This window comes from Nyctereutes procyonoides, unplaced genomic scaffold (genome assembly GCF_905146905.1).
Source record: "Nyctereutes procyonoides isolate TBG_1078 unplaced genomic scaffold, NYPRO_anot_genome, whole genome shotgun sequence".
NCBI classification, from domain to species: Eukaryota; Metazoa; Chordata; class Mammalia; order Carnivora; family Canidae; genus Nyctereutes; species Nyctereutes procyonoides.
This window is the reverse complement of record NW_026575133.1, coordinates 14,749,671-14,767,178: the sequence shown is the minus strand read 5'-3', so window position 1 is coordinate 14,767,178 and position 17,508 is coordinate 14,749,671. Positions and strand designations below refer to the sequence as shown.

Below are 17,508 nucleotides of genomic sequence, written 5' to 3'. Positions count from 1 at the left end.
TTGAATAAGATATAAATGTTTCTTAAAAGTTGGCTTCCCAGATAATAATCTGCTTTGTGATTAAATGTTAATTAACATTTGTAGTGGCAAAAAAAATGGAGACAATCTATTTATTCAAGAATATATGAAGAATTATTTAAACTAGAGACACCACAGTGCCACAAATAAAACAAAGAAGTTTATGTTATCTATCTGATTCTGGGCAAGTTACTTAACTGAGTCTATTTCCTCATCCATAAAGTGGAGATAACATCAAATACTTGACAGCATCACTCTCAGGGTTAAATACAATTAAGTAGCACAATAACTGATACATAACAGATGTTCAAAACATGATTTTGCTCTATAGTGTATATATACGTATGTCTGTATTCTGCTATATTTAATACCTACAAAAATTATGTTACAAAAAATTTTAAGATGTGAAAGAATCTATGATGTTAAGGTATGATCTCAACAATGTAAAAAACAAGTGGAAAAGAGTGGAAAGAAAACATCAAAATTAACAGTTATCTCTGTATGATAGAATTACAGAAGATTAAAATTTTTTCTTTGAACTTGACTTTTTCCTAATTTTCTATAGTTTTGTCATTTAAAGATATTTTGATACAGAAAAAGTGTATAATTCTAAAGTCATTTTGATTTTAAAAACTACAATATCTTTATACCATTCTTTTTCTGAATGAATATTTTACATTAGATGTTTTATAATAATGTAGAGGTAAGACATTCGGACACTTTACACTGTGAGGCTCATCTTCTTCATAAAGTGTAAATATGAGCTAAATTATGGGAATACAGAGCATGGTTGTTTGAATTCTTAGGCATTCTGATAAAAAAAGATGAAAAAATACCTAAGCAGCAGCAGTTAAGAGCCATCTAATAAGCCTGGACTTTAGCATAAGATATGTGAAAAGACTTATCAAAGCCACCAACTAGTTAGTGGCAAAGCTAGAATCAAACTCAGCTGGCTCCTTATTTCAAATAATCATTCTTCAAGATCTTCAAAAAAAAAAAAAAAGATCTTCACTGACTACGCTCCAGTTAGCTTGCTGCCTCTGGACAGAGAAGGCTATGTTCATTCTTTCTCCCAAACTGTTGTGCTCAAAGAAAGCATTTTTATTCCATACTAAGTCTAACACACTTGTTCATGAAGCTTTCCGGACCATTCTATCAAGATCTCGGTGATCTCCCTGTAAACTGGACTCATGGCTACATATTGTTTTCACTACAAGATGGCATAATTATGCTTGTTTTTAAGTTGTCAGTTATTACACGGATTAGTTACTTCTACCCAACAGACTGAAAACCCTTAAAGTGAGGCCTTATGTATTTCTATCTCCTCAAAGAATATGTTTCAGTGCTAAGCCCACAGCAGGCATTCATTCATACTTTCTTAATAAACTGCAGAAGCTAAAACATTTTACTATTTGTTCTCCTCTCCATTAGGAACAAGATGTAAAATCTTAAAACTATATGAGACACTTTTCTTTGACCCATTCTCATTTTAAAATAGGGAGGAAGGGAAGAAATCAATATTTTATTCTTTGCCTAGCCCATGTGTCATGGCCACTATAGCTACAACAAAGCTGGTAAAGATGGAAATTTTTCTCTAAGCTGTGAGAATACCTGATTTTAAAGAACTTCAAAAATCTTATGGTAAAACTTTAATCTGCTGTATGAAGTTGAAGACAGAAAAGGCAGTCATTCTTAGGGGAAAAAACTAAGCAAAACAGGGATGCCTGGGTAGCTCAGATGGTTAACCGTCTGCCTGCAGGGTTCTAGGATCCAGTCCCACATGGGACTCCCTGCTCAGCGGGGAGCCAGCTTCTTGCTCTGCCTGCGACTCCCCCCACCCCCTTGTGCTCTTATTCTAACAAATAAGTAAATGCAATCTTAAACAAAACAAAACCCAGAAGTAAGACCATCCCTTTCTCTCCTTCATACCAGTCTTCCCTATAGAAGAAACCTGCTCCAATGTAATAAAATGGCTGAAGCATTTACCAAAGAGTCTTTGAAATCTGCCAAAAGAATAAAGCACAAAGACCCCTTATTTTTGCTCCATCAACTGACATCCCTCACTTAACGTTTAGAGCAGAGCAGGTACACAAATATTTTAAACATTTTTCATTCTCATAAAAACCTAGAACTTTCTCTAAAAACAAAGATTAGTATAACAAATTCTAAATGTTTGTCAACTCAAAAGCCCAACAAACAGAACCAGATTCCTGAAATGTCTCTCCTAAACACAATATAACTCTGGAATTCCACACTTTTAAAATCAGAATAGGTTTCTAGAATTCTAGTACAAAATTAGTGGTTATTTAAACAATAAGAGTATCTCCAACTTTCCTAAACTTTTCCTCCCTCCTCCGTTTTTGGTTTTTGTTTTCTTTTGTTTTTGGTGTGGTAGAAACTGAACTTTTAAAAACATAATCTGTAAGAATATGCCATTTTGATGAAAAATTCACATTTGCAAAATTCTTATCACTTTACTGACAAGCATGGCATATTCAGTCATCCACATTTTGCCAAAATCCATTACTCTCAGGAAAATAAAAGCGATGAAAAAAATTAAGGATGAAATATCAAAACTCTCTTGTGCCAGGAAAAAAGCTGGACATCAGAAGTCTGATATTTACTATGATTCAACCCCCTTAGTGGTTTCAACTCTATAGCCTCTTTCAGTGAGCAGTTTTACCACAAACTAAACTACAACCTAGAAATCAAGCCATAGCTTGCTTTAATGTTGAGCCATTGTGACTAAGAAATAAAATCAATGTTGCTGAGCTTCCATGTATAAATGTAGGCTGATCACTGTCAATCACTGGCATTTAGCTTTTAAGTGCTTAACTTTGTAAATTGTTCTGTGCTCTGCCTCTGACAGCTTGTTTTCTTATGCCGTCAGATTTTTAAATTACAGCAACATCAAATGGCTATGAATTAAAATTAGATGCTTTTAATTTCAGCAAATATAATCAACATCTATAGGTTCAGTATAACTGTTCAGTAAAACTCTAACTCAAATGATCTTAATCTTACTTTAACAAAGTAGCAAAACAAAAACAAAAACAAAAACCAGACCAGTATAAAAGGCACATAGTTCTAACGATGAAATAATGTCAGTTACTTTTTTCTCCAGAAACAGCCAAAAAATTGAAAGCAAACTGAAAATATAAAAATTCTTAAATGTCAAAAACCCCAAAGAATGCCACCATTAAAACGAAAACTAGTCAAGTTGTTGTATGAAGCTGCACTGTAATTACCTAAAACCTAATTACTAAAACTCTACTTGTTGCTATAACCATAATTACTCTAACAATTTCTTCTGAGCCCAGTGCAACAAAAGACTTCTGTAAATTGTTCTATGCTCCAGCCTTGAAGGCAAGGTCTTGTTGCAAATTTCTCTCTTTATCTCATGTGAGAAGAAATAGAAAATAAAATACTTTTTTCCTACTTGAGGCCTCTTATGTCCCCTCACCCCTGGTTTCATAAAATCACCAGAGATCACAAAAGGCTTTAACATATCAAATTCATAGTTTGAAACAAAATGACTTCTGTAATGAAGTTTATTATTTTCTTTAGTTCATAACTGATTTTTGAATTAGACAATATTTACATGAAAGAAAATATACATTCTGTACAACAGAGTAGACTAATGGTTAAGTCAGAGAAACTTAGAAATATGTTTTGAAGTACTCTCTCACTTAACTGCAACCAGCTGTCCCCTCCCCACTTCCTTCTGCCTCTTCTCCACATCCTGTGAGCTGTCAGTGATCCTTGCACTGCTGCTCAGCCTGGATGTAAATTAAATGGCAGTGATTACACTGTCAAGGAGTGAGAACTACTCTAGGAGTGTTCATGTTAAATAAAGAAAGGGGTAAAAACATCTTGGTCTACTTATAAGAAAAAAAGGCAAGGAAATAAAGTGATTTTTTTTGAAAACTTGATTGTCAGGTGACACTTTAAAGATATCATTTCAAATGTGAATTTAGGGCAAGTTTCTTTAGCCCAGGTAAAGGACACCAGGGCAGCTACTGCAGGACTTACACTGACTGGGCAGGATAGGTGAGGATTTTTTTTTAAGTTATATTTTCCAAAAGTAGCACAGGAAAAACAGGAAAAGTATCAGGAGAACTATGTTCCAATTAAGTTTAGCACTAAATGTTTTGGGTGAATTTCTCTTCTCCAATAAATGAAAGGGAGAATCTCAAAGGTCAATGATTTTAAGACTGCTGAGATTTGTAATAAATCAAGACCAAAATGTTTGAATTTCTCACCAAATCTCAACCTTCTGCTATACAGTCAAAATACTGGGGATGAGAGGGATGGAAAAGGCGAAAGAATTTTTAATAAACATGATATATAATAAATGACAGTATTATAAAAAATTCAACAAACATTTCTTACTTTACATTATTTGGATTAACAGCTAAAAATACTCCATTTGTTGACAACTATCAAGGCATAAAAATAAATAAAATGTTTACAATTATCTTATTGTTAATGTTTCAGTTCTCACTGATTTCCAATACATACTTGTAATGTGGTCATGCAGAATGTTCTAGAATAGAAGGCATCTGTGTTACTCTGAGATAACATCTTAACCACAACAGATTAATAATGAAGCCAAATGTTTTCATTATTAATAAACATTCTTAAAACACAGTTAATTCTGACAGAAGAGAGAGATATATATAAAATTAAGAAAGCCAGGAGGAAGGAGGATACATGGAGAAGTTACCCTTTGTCAGAGGAAGTAAATCCAAAAGACCGTGATCCTAGTCCGAGTAAATGGAAGATTTTTATCATCCACCACCACCTATACTTTGTCAGGGTATTCCTCTTTGTACTCTAATTTCATCCTCCTTTCATTATTATCTGACATAACAGAGATACAAATATATGCACAAAATATTAAACAAAAGATTGTTGGACTATTTGAGAGAAAGAACAGCATTGATGACCATGCACTATATATACACACACACACACACACACACACACACACACACACACACATCCATTTGATCAGCTGAAAGAATAGAGAAAATTATGTGGGCATTTAGGAGAAAGAGTCCTAAGCAGAGAGACTAAGAAGTATAAAGACTCTGACACTAGAACTTTTGCCTGATATGCTTAAGAAGCAACAAGGTGTTTAGCATGTATAATATCCTAAGAAACATACAATGACTAAGCATCAGTGAGAGGGATAAGAATATTTAACTTTGTAACATCTCAAGCATCTTTAATTGTGGTTCCCCTGTCTGATTTGTAGAAAATAATCTTATTTTTCTTTCTAAAACTGAGCAAGACTTTAATTTTATAAAAATTAAAAGTGCCTTTTTAAAAGTGTTTTTTAATGCAACATTCCACTGAAAATTGATCATGTTAAAATTGATCATGCATTATTCTTTCTTTTCTCCTTTACTGTTGCAATTAGTTGGTTATTCAAAATAAGCAAACTTACAGACATATCTTGCAATGTAAGAACATAAACAGAAACTAAATATGTCTACGTAATTCAAGAAAACTATAAAAAGTATATAAATTACATATAACTATCAAAATTAAGCCTATATGTTGAATTGGCTCAGAGGAACTCAGGGAAATGGACTCTGAAAGATCAACACTGAGAAATATAATAGAGTTCTTGAATTTCAGAAATAAGGAAAGTACTCTGGGTTGCCAGGCAAAAAGATTAAGTCACTTACAATGAGAAAAAAATGGACTGGTCTTATACTTTTGTATGTTCAATGCCAGAAGAGAGTAGATCTCTTAAGTTCTACTAAGATGCTCAAGGAAACAAAGCTCAAGGTCCCCAATGTTTTTTGTATCCATCAAAACTGTTCAAGTATAAAGGTTACAGGCATTCTAGAACTAGGGAACTATTACTTACGAACCATTTCTGAGAAAACTACTACAAGATTGACTTGAGCCAACCACGAGATGACTGGGGCAACTTATGACAACAGGACTGTTGATGAACAGTAAGATGAAAAACCACCTCAGATCAGCCTAACAAGATATATATCATGAATGTTATATGTCCTGACAGCACATCCAACAAATGTTAGGAGGAAAAAAAAAAAAAAAAAAGACAGATAATAAAATAAATTCACTGACTGCCTCATCTATGTCACTCTATTCAACAAAAGCAGAATACACATTCAGTTGCACATGGAATAATTATCAAGATACACCATATACTGAGCCATAAAATGAGCCTCAATAAATTTAAATGATTCAAGTCACAAAGAGTATGTTTTCAACCACAATGGAATTTAGTTAGAAATTATGAACAAACCCTTGCAAAATTGTCAGATACTGGAAACAACACACCACACTTCTAAATAAATCACTGAAGAAACAAAAAAGTAAATTAGAAAGTATTTTAAACCAAAGAAAACGGAAAACAATGTATCAGGATTTATGGAATGCTACTAAAGCAATACTTAAAGGGAAATTTATAGTACTAAATGCATAGATGGGGAAGAAATTTTCAATGTCAGAACATACAGGCAAATCGACCTCCAATTAAAAAAAAAGAGAGAATCAAGTGGCATTTTCCTCTGCCAAAAACTGTTACTCATTCTTCCTCATTCTCATTTTACAACACCTTAATCTCCCTATTATACCCAAATGCCCATCTTTGTTACAGAAATAGGGTTTTAATCTTCCACTTGGAAGATACCATTATACTACATTTTTAAAGGTAATCAAATCCCAACAGCCAGAAAGAAAGACTGACACAACTTCCTCATCAACAAATAAGGGACCAAGACATTTTAGCCAATCTCTAAGGTGACCTTAGGTACCTACTCTTCTGAAACCCACATGAAACTCCAGAGTTGAACTCGCAACTAAATTATTTGGGGATTATTTATTTTTCCAACATGGAGCTCCTATAAGCCACTCAAGGTAATCAGAACTCACACAACAACCAAAGAAAGTAAGTAGAAGAAAAATCTGTTCATATAGAATTCATCCAAATCAAGTTATTAAGTAAAATACATTTAAGAGATGGGGAAGTGGGACAGGGGTGAGAAATTAACCTTCAAGATTTGTTATGAAAAAAAATGACCCATCAATTAGAATCTTTTTGAATTCAAATGTATGAACATTTTAAATGGTAGAAAATATATCTACAGAGTGCCAATCGGTATTTTTCCCCACTTATTTCATAAAATGAACTTTTCTCTCAAAGAAAGAATCATCCTGGCATTCAACAAATACTTGGTAAACAAAAAAATGTAAGAACATACAAAACAAACTAAATATGTCATTTAATTCAAGATAACTCAAACTACCCCCAAAACAAGAAACTCGTATCAATGACCTCAAGCTTCCATCACAAGAAACTAAAAAAGAATAAAACTCAAAGCAGATGAAAAGATTAAAGGTCAAAGCAGAAATCAATGAAATAAAAGCCAGAGAAAAAATACAGAAAGTCAGTAAAACTTAGAAATAATCAATAAAATTGATACAATTCTAACTAGACAGGGAAAAAAAAGAGAAAAGATCTAAGTTACTGATATCAGGAATTAAAAAAGCGACATCATGATAGATTCTACAGCTATCAAAATAAGGGATTATTACAAACAATTTTATGCCTATTAACTATAACAAATGAAATGGACCCATTCCTTGAAAGATATAAATGATTAAGTTTACTAAAGAATAAAGTGAGAGACATCTGGATGGCATAGTCAGTTAAGCCTCCCAAAACCTCCAACTCTTGGTTTCAGCTCAGGTACTGACCTAAGGGTCCTGCGATGCATCCCTACATAGGGCTCCACACTGAGGGTGGAATCTGCTTAAGACTCTCCCCCTTCTCTCTGCTCCCTCCTCTTCTCTCTCTAATAAATGAATCTTCAAAAAAAAAAAATAGTGATAATCTAACTAGTTCCGTATCTAGTAAAGAAATTGAAACTTTTTTAGAGATTTATTTTACAAAGAGAAAGTGGTCGAGTGCAGGAGAAGGACCAGAGAGAGAATCCTCATGCAGACTCCCCACCAACATAGGGCTCGATCCCAGGACCCTGAGATCATCACCTGCACCGAAATCCAGTCCTACTGCTCAACCGTCTGAGCCACCCACATGCCCAAAATTGAAATTGTTTTTTTTTAATTTTTTTTTAATTATTTATTTATTTATTTATGATAGTCACACACAGAGAGAGAGAGAGAGGCAGAGACACAGGCAGAGGGAGAAGCAGGCTCCATGCACCGGGAGCCCGATGTGGGATTCGATCCCGGGTCTCCAGGACTGCACCCTGGGTCAAAGGCAGGCGCCAAACCGCTGCGCCACCCAGGGATCCCTGAAATTGTTTTTAAAAGCATTTCTACAAAGAAAAATCCTAACTCAGGTGGCTTCAGTGATGAATATTACCACATATTAAAGGAAGAAAAAAATGCCAACTGTATACAAAGTGTTCCCACATTTTCCTACTTATTGTAGGAAAATGTTATTATATAACATATATATAACATGTATACGTATTATATACATATTATTATATGTGGCCAGCATTACCCTGAAACAGAAACTAGACAAAGACAGGTTTTATAACATTACATGTCACTCACTATATGGTGTATTCAAAGCAATTAAGTAAATCTAATTTTTAAAACTTCTATCAGAATGTACCTTTTTTCATTATGTCTTCTTTGTAAGCAGTGTCAATCATATTATCTGAGTTTTTGTCATAGTTCAGGGAAAGATTATAAAATTATATTTTATTAGTTTCTTCATTGTATTACCTCTATTCTCTTTCTAGAACTTCTAGTCCTCTCTCTCATGACTCTTATTTTGTATCCTTCTGTCTTTTCGTTCTAGATACTAAGAGACTTCTTCCACTTATCCTACACATTGCTATTTTAGTCTTTGGATATGTTCCTTATATTACACAGTATTTCCCATTAAACTAAACTTTATATGGCAAAGATATTTCTAAGGAATGTATTCTTTGCTTCTTTTTTCTATCAGTCTGATCATGTTTTGTAAATGTAATACATATATTTTCTATGCTCTTTTTTCTTCTAGGATCACTGCTCTTTATTCATTTTGGCCATTTTAAGATTAAAAAAATAATAATAATTGTGTCCCAGTCCCTACTGATCCAGAAATTAGATCCTTTTATTTATATGGGAAATTTGATAAAATTATTAAGAATATACTAGAATAGTTCACTATATGTTATATACCATCTTACCTTTCAGAAATGAATCTAATGCAGCTAACTAGTTAACTAGAATTACTTAGTCTGTTGCCACGAAGTATAGTAATGTAATATAAAGAACTCTGGGCCAAGAATCAAGATGATAAAATTTCTAATGGGTATATTATACCTAAAGAAGTCTCAAATTGTCCTGTAACCTAAAAACAGATTATAACTTGCTAAAAAAATCCTTAACAATTACTTGTTTCAAGCAATAGTAGACTAGCTAATTCAGACAAACCCTTCCACCAAAAAAGGTTAAAAACACGTCCAAAACAAAAGTCAGAGAGCTAACAAGATAATGACTAATTACCAGGTCAGAAACCAGCTGGAAACCCAAGAAATACGCAAAATAATGGAGAAAATTTTGTCCTAAGAGTGCTTCTCTAACTAGAAAATGCAGCTAAGAAGGCAAGTATCTGCCAAGAGTCAAAATCTACAATCAGCCAATGGTGGGAAGTCCAGAAGTCAGAATCAACTGGGATACTACAGGGCTGCATCCTAGCACTCAGGGTAAACCTGAAGTAAAAACAGCCCTTCAATTCGTCTACAGACTACCTCTGAATGACGTGTAGGACCAGAAAAATTTCAAACCTGAGAACACAGATGGATTCAAGTGGCCCCTTAGGTACCTGACAGAAACAAACAAAAATCCTTCTGGAGAAACATATCATCATAGGCCTCTTATGATATTGTAACAGAACCTCATAAATATTCATTACTGAAATTACAAAAATTAGGTACAGGTGTAATTTTCCTAAATAAACATTACAGTATTCTTATAACACACCATTAACTACAAAGGTGTCCAAACTTTAAAAAATTTCCTTTAGTGTTTGTATAAATTTATGGACATTTAGAAAGATAAACAAAAGACTATGCAAATATATCACAATAAACACACTTCAACTTTTTGAGTCTGGCTATTTTGTACTTCAAGAGATCTCTCAGTCCCTTCAACAGTAGAGATGAACAAGCTTTAAGCTATACTGCCCATGTTTTAAAGACTAAATAGTAGTGGTTTTATTTTTCAGTGTGGTTTGATTTAGCATAAGACGACACCATACCTTATATAATAGCAAGCAACATTCTGAAATAAGCAAAAGCAGAAAATGCAACCATTCTGCAATTTAAGAATTATAATAAAATATATACTCAATATTCCACAATCTTCTTTATGATCCAACATTTGCTAAAATCTAATTATTTTCTTCACCAAGAAATGGAAATAAAAAGCATTTTTAAAATATACTCTTTTAGAAGTTTTACTACTTTAATAATAATGAATTTTAAATTTTAACTTTTAATATAGAAATGGATCAAAAGTAGTCTTTTTAATGTCTAAGTAACTATAAATGACCATCAATGTCTTCTTTCTTCATTCATACCTATAGTATCTGGGAGGTCTAGCAGCTCATTGTGCTGCAAGTCAAGGTTGGTTATCTGTGTGCAGTTTCCAATTTCCTTTGGGAGGTGTTCAAGTTGATTGTGAGCTACATCCAGCGTAATGAGGTTACATAATTCACCTGTAAAATTGATCAACATAAAAATTTAACAAGAATTATTAAAGAATATATTAAGCAAGACTGAAAGAAAGAAAAAAAACTTCATTTTCTATATCATAATTATACTTTCTTTCTGAGAAATGTAAAAGTCAAACACAAGTTCTGAAATGTGTTAGAAAATGACATCTTACAAATATTGAGTCACCTGGAATCAATGTTGTTGTTGTATATCTGGAACAAATGTAATGTTATCTGTCAATCATACCTCAATAAAAAAAGAAAAAATAAAGAAAATGAAATCTGATAAACTTAAAATGTTGATTACAGAGGACTACCAATATACATGACCACCCGTATTATATACAGTTCTAAGTAATCATCAACCACATTTGTTTGTATATTCCACACTTTAAAACTCACTAATTTTTTAACCAAATTCAACACAATAGTATCAGATTCATCTTGAGTTCACTTTGACAATCACCTTCTACCTTAAAATATATATAATCTCAAATAGGCATATGTTCTGATGTTATATAAAGTGAGATTTATAAATCAAAAACTGCTTCTAGATTTAACAATACTCCAAAAGGATAGAAAATAAGGATATTTTTCCTCATTCTTATTGAAAGAGTTGTACTGGCAATTTAGATTATTCTTAGTATTATCCCTCAATATTTTTGTTACAGAATCATCTGAACCTACAGTTCAAAAACTTTATAATTTGTAACAGCTACACTGGTTCTCTCATGACTTCCCTTTTTTTCTAAAGGCATTAGTCAGGAATGCTGAAAAAGTAAGATGAGCAAGTAAAGTGCATGAAGCTGAAAAATGGGGCTGGGACACATTATCAAGCCACATTATTATAAACACAGGCAACAAAGAGAAAATAGGTAAACTGAATTTCATCTATATTAAAAACATGTACATCAAAGGACACTATCAAAAAAGGGAAAAGGTAACCCACAGAATGGGAGAAATGTTTGCAAGTCATATATCTCCTAAAGGATTAATATCCAAAATAAAAGAACTCTTAAAACTCAACAACAAAACCCTCAATTTATAAATGGTTAAAGAACTTTATATTTGTCCAAAAAATACACAAACGGCCAATAAATACATGAAAATATGCTCAACATCATTAATCATTAGATAAACCAAATCAAAATCACAATGAAATACCCCTTCACAGATGGTTATAATAATAAAACAGTAAATAATAAACATTGGCAAGAAGGTAGAGAAAGTGACCCTTGTGCTTTACCATCCAGGTTTTCAGGGTGAAGACACAAGAAAAATCACAAGAAAAATCCCCTCCTATTTTTCCATAGGCATTGCATATTCAACTGCAGAAAACCCAAGGCAAAGAGAAAATTTTGGAAGAAGCTAGAGGATAAAAGCACCTTACTTTTGGAGGAACAGGATAAGAATTGTATTAGACTTCTCTTCAGAAAACCATATAAGCAAAAAGAGTGCAATAAAATATTTAAAGTCTTGAAAGAAAAAAACCCTACCAACCTAGAAGTCTGTATCCAATGAAATTATCCTTCAAAAGTAAAAGAGAAAGACTTTCTCAGACAAAAATTGAGGGAGTCTGTCACCAGTAAACGGGTCTTGCAAGAATACTAAAAAAAAGTTCTTCACAAAGAAGGAAAATGATACAGATTAGAAACTTGGATCTATATAAAAGAACACTGGAGAAGGAATAAAGCATTTTCTTACTCTTAATTGACCTTACAGATACTGGTTTGTTCAAAGTATGAATAGCAACAATATATTAGATGATTACAGATTAAGGAAAAATGAAAAGAATGACAGCAATGTTGTAAGGGACAAAAGGGAGGAATTGGGAATACTCTGTTACAAGGTAACCACACTATCCATGAAGTGGTATAGTGTTATTTGAAAGTGGACTTATAACTGGCTGTAAATGCATACTATAAACTCCAAGACAACCACACACATACATACAAACAAAAAGGTATAAAACAATATGTTAAGGAGAGAGAAAATGGAATATAAAATGCTCAATTTTAGAACAAATTCAACTAATAGAAAATGGTTACAAATATAATTGATATTAATCCAACTAAATTAGTAAACACTGTAAATGTACATAATCTAAATGCACCAAGTAGTCAGACTGTCAGAGAGGAGAAAAGAAAAAAGACCCAATTGCATGTTGTTTCCAAAAAATCACTTTAAATACAAACACAAGTAAATTAAAAGTAAACGCATGGAAAAAGAAATAGTGTTAATCAAAAGGAAGTTGGAGTAGCTACATTAAATTCCGAAAAAGCGGACTTCAAGGCAGAAAAATTATCAAGGATATAGAAAGCATTACATAATGGTAAATGGAGCAATTCTCCAAAACATAATAATCCTTAAAGTGTGTATAGATAGCTGTTTATCCCCTCTTTATCTAGTACAATGCTTAGTACACAGCACCATGTTAAAGAATAAGTGAAGATAATTAGGGAAAGATAAAATTTGGATCTAATACTCTTCAAGCCAGAATAAAACATTTTTTTTGAATTTGCCATTATCGTTTCTAATAAATAATACTTGAAACTGTTTTAGTTCCTACTAAGATAACCCACTTCTCTAAAGAAAGATACATAAAACCAAAAGTGTACAGAGTTGAGGCAAGTAAATAAAACATGTTGGAAGAAGACTATGACTAACTTTAGCCCAAATGGGATAGCTGGGATTCAACTCAGACCCATAACTGCTACACTGCAGGACTTTTCAACTTCAGTACAATGACACTTTGGACTGAATAATTCTTTGCTATACAAGGCTGCCTTGGGCATAAACAGCACTCCTAACCTTTACCCATTAGATGCCAATAGCACCTCCCAACTAAGTCCTAACAATCAAAATTGTCTCTAGACATTAATAAATATCCCGTGTGGTAACACTCCCAAAATTGCCGTAGCTGAGAATCACTGCTATATTGGAATAAGAAAGTTCAATGCTGTCCAATCCTCACACTTTTCAAATAAAGTTATAAATGTAGATTTTTATATAAAATCTTCTAATGCTTAAATGCTAAATACTAATTTCTTAGGTTAAAACAGAACAAAACACTGAACACATTTGTGGGCTTTTTTTCAATATTCAGAATGCCAGTTTGATACCTCTGAACATAAAAACAGATTAGTTACTAAGACTTTAGGACAGAAATTTGCATATGACTATCTAATATTAAAACCAAAAAGAGGCACCAGGGTGGCTCAGTGGTTGAGCATCTGCCATTGGCTGAGGTCGTGATCCTGGGGTCCTGGGATCCAGTCCTGCATTAGGCTCCCTGTGAGGAGCCTGCTTCTCCCTCTGCCTATGTCTCTGCCTCTCTCTCTCCAGGTCTCTCATGAACAAATAAAATAAAATCTTTAAAAAAGAAAAAAAAAGTGTTTTTCAAAAGCAGAATATAATCACCTAGACTCAAATTAAGTTAAACCTTTTTGATCTGTGTAAGTCACCACATGGCAACTGGATTTTTTTGAACAAATACTCTCTCCAGAAAGTTATACCTCCAGCAAAACAACTCTCCAGCAAAGTCAGGAAATCATGGTAATACTGACATATTAAGAGTGTCACCAAAAAACATTAATACTACTTTCTCACAATCTAGTAATCCCTAAATATTTTGAAAATGCTTAAAACTCAGGAAATGTGATTTAATTTTTTTAACAGCACATAAAAAAAACATGATTTTAAAATCTGGCCTATTAGTCCCTGAAATACAGTACACTCACAACTAAATTATATATATATACATATATATATGTATATATATGTATTTATATGTATATATATACACGTATATGTAAATATATGTATATATATTATTGAAACTTAAATTTGAAAATTATTTGACTTTCCCCCAAGATCCACGTATAAATTTTAAAACTCATGAAGAACATTTTTAGAACTTTTAATTTTGCTCAGTTTAAAGAAAAAATCCAATAAACTTCAGTGAAGTTTTATCATTATACAGTTTCCATGAAAACCTACAATATTTTTAAAACTAACCCAAAACTTCCTATTTAATACAATGAACAAGACATTTTTAGTATTGGAGTTTAAGATCTCTCTTCTTTAGAGTAACACTCATAACTGCCCAAGCTCTTCTTATTCATATTCAAATAATTAGAAACATTTAAAAATTGTGAATATATGAGAAATTTTATACTAGACACTGTGCCAGGAAAAGAGCCTGTTATATCTAAGCAGTTCTTGAAACAGTTACAGACTACTTGCTATTTCTATACTCTGTCCAGCTATATAGTACTTTTAAACATGTTTCACCACATATGATCCAAATATGATAAAAACAAAACAAAATATAAATCCATCCCAGATGGTTCTCAAGGACAATAACCAAGGTGTTAAAAGTGTCTGGCCTCTGACTGGATTTAATAGTGGTTTTTATTTTCTACTTTATACATTTGTATTGGGTGATTTTTTTCCTTCATTTTTGTACATTTTTTAATTCAAAGAGAAAAAGGGGAGATTCAAAGAAGTAAACACTAGCAGTCTCTCCTACACTATTCATAGAAGAACACTTTCTTATCCACAATAGAAGTTTTCTGTGGAGCAGATGTATCTTTTAGTGAAAAAGAATGCATCATGCTATCATACTAGTAACATCAGTCATTGATACTACACATCTTATGATTCATATTCCATACTTACTAAGCAATCTTTATACTTACTAAGCAATCTTTAAATTTTAAATCTGACTTCCCACACATTTGCTTACAGAGAGAACATGGACTTCATTTATCCATTCTACAAATGTTTATTAAGCACCTACCATGTGCTACACAATATTCTAGGAAATGAGGATACAGTAAGAGAAAAAAAGAGCTAAAACGCCTGCCTTCATAGAACTCACATTTTAATAAGAAAAAAAAAACACATATAATCAAGGTGAGGAAGTATTAAGAGCTATACAAGACAATAAAGCAATATAAAAATAAAAGACTGTGATGGGGGAAGGAAATTGGATGTATTGATAGAAATAAAAGGGAAATAAACTGATGAAGTAGCATTTGAAACAGACCTATGCTTGAGGATTCTCTCTCCCTCTCCCTATGCCCCTCCCCCACACCTGCACACAGTTGCTTGTTTGCTCTCACTCTCTGGAATAAATAAATCTAAAAAAAAAAAAAAAAGCAAAAATGAACTATTGGGACTTCATCAAGATAAGAAGCTTTTGCACAGCCAAGGATACAGTCAACAAAACTCAAAGACAACCTACAGAATGGGAGAAGATATTTGCAAATAACATATCAGATAAAGGGCTAGTTTCCAAAATCTATAAAGAACTTATTAAACTCAACAGCAAAGAAACAAACAATCCAATCATGAAATGGGCAAAAGACATGAAGAGAAATCTCACAGAGGAAGACATAGACATGGCCAACATGCACATGAGAAAATGCTCTGCATCACTTGCCATCAGGGAAATACAAATCAAAACCACAATGAGATACCACCTCACACCAGTGAGAATGGGGAAAATTAACAAGGCAGGAAACCACAAATGTTGGAGAGGATGCGGAGAAAAGGGAACCCTCTTACACTGTTGGTGGGAATGTGAACTGGTGCAGTCACTCTGGAAAACTGTGTGGAGGTTCCTCAAAGAATTAAAAATAGACCTGCCCTACGACCCAGCAATTGCACTGTTAGGGATTTACCCCAGAGATTCAGATGCAATGAAACGCCGGGACACCTGTACCCCGATGTTTCTAGCAGCCATGTCCACAATAGCCAAACTGTGGAAGGAGCCTCGGTGTCCATCGAAAGATGAATGGATAAAGAAGATGTGGTTTATGTATACAATGGAATATTACTCAGCCATTAGAAACGACAAATACCCACCATTTGCTTCAACGTGGATGGAACTGGAGGGTATTATGCTGAGTGAAGTAAGTCAATCGGAGAAGGACAAACAGTGTATGTTCTCATTCATTTGGGGAATATGAATAATAGTGAAAGGGAATATAAGGGAAGGGAGAAGAAATGTGTGGGAAATATCAGAAAGGGAGACAGAACATAAAGACTTCTAACTCTGGGAAATGAACTAGGGGTGGTAGAGGGGGAGGAGGGCGGGGGGTGGGGGTGAATGGGTGACGGGCACTGAGGGGGACACTTGACGGGATGAGCACTGGGTGTTATTCTGTATGTTGGTAAATTGAACACCAATAAAAATTAATTTATTAAAAAAAAATTAAAAAAAAACAACAGACCTAAATAATGGGAAGAGGGAAGAAGCAATGAGAATTCTGGGGGGAAAAATGTTCCAGGCTGAGTGAAGAGCAAGCACAAAGGCAAGAGAGAACTTCAAAATATAACAGAAGGCCAATGTGGCTAGAATCATGATTAAGGAATCAAGCGGTAGGAGATAAAGTAGCCCTGGGTTAGATTCACTTAAGGTTTTGCAGTCTAAGGTAAAGACTTCAGCTTTGACTAAAAGGAGTGGTAATGGTAATTGTTTTTTATTGTTGTTTTAATAGCAGTTTTAGGTTTACAGAAAAACAGCACAGAAAGTACAGTTCCCACAGATCCTCTTTCCCCACACACACACCAGTTTCCCCTATTAACAGCTTCCATTGTGTGATACATTTGTTACAGTTGATAAATCAACACTGATACATTATTATTTAACTGAAGGTTCATATTTTACATTAGCATACACTCTTTGTGTTGTCCAGTTCTATATGCCTTGATAAATAGATAACATCATGTACCCATCACTATAGGTATCATATAGA

General features: G+C 33.4%; 1 protein-coding gene across 3 annotated transcripts in view; it reads right to left on the bottom strand.

Moving 5' to 3' along the window:
• Positions 1-17,508, bottom strand: part of SHOC2 (SHOC2 leucine rich repeat scaffold protein) — a 93,356-nt gene that overhangs the window by 16,903 nt on the left and 58,945 nt on the right. For all 3 annotated transcript variants that reach the window (XM_055346383.1, XM_055346382.1, XM_055346384.1), the window contains exon 3: positions 10,610-10,747. In XM_055346383.1, coding sequence (XP_055202358.1) covers positions 10,610-10,747 — 138 coding nt within the window. The remainder of the gene's footprint in view (positions 1-10,609; positions 10,748-17,508) is intronic.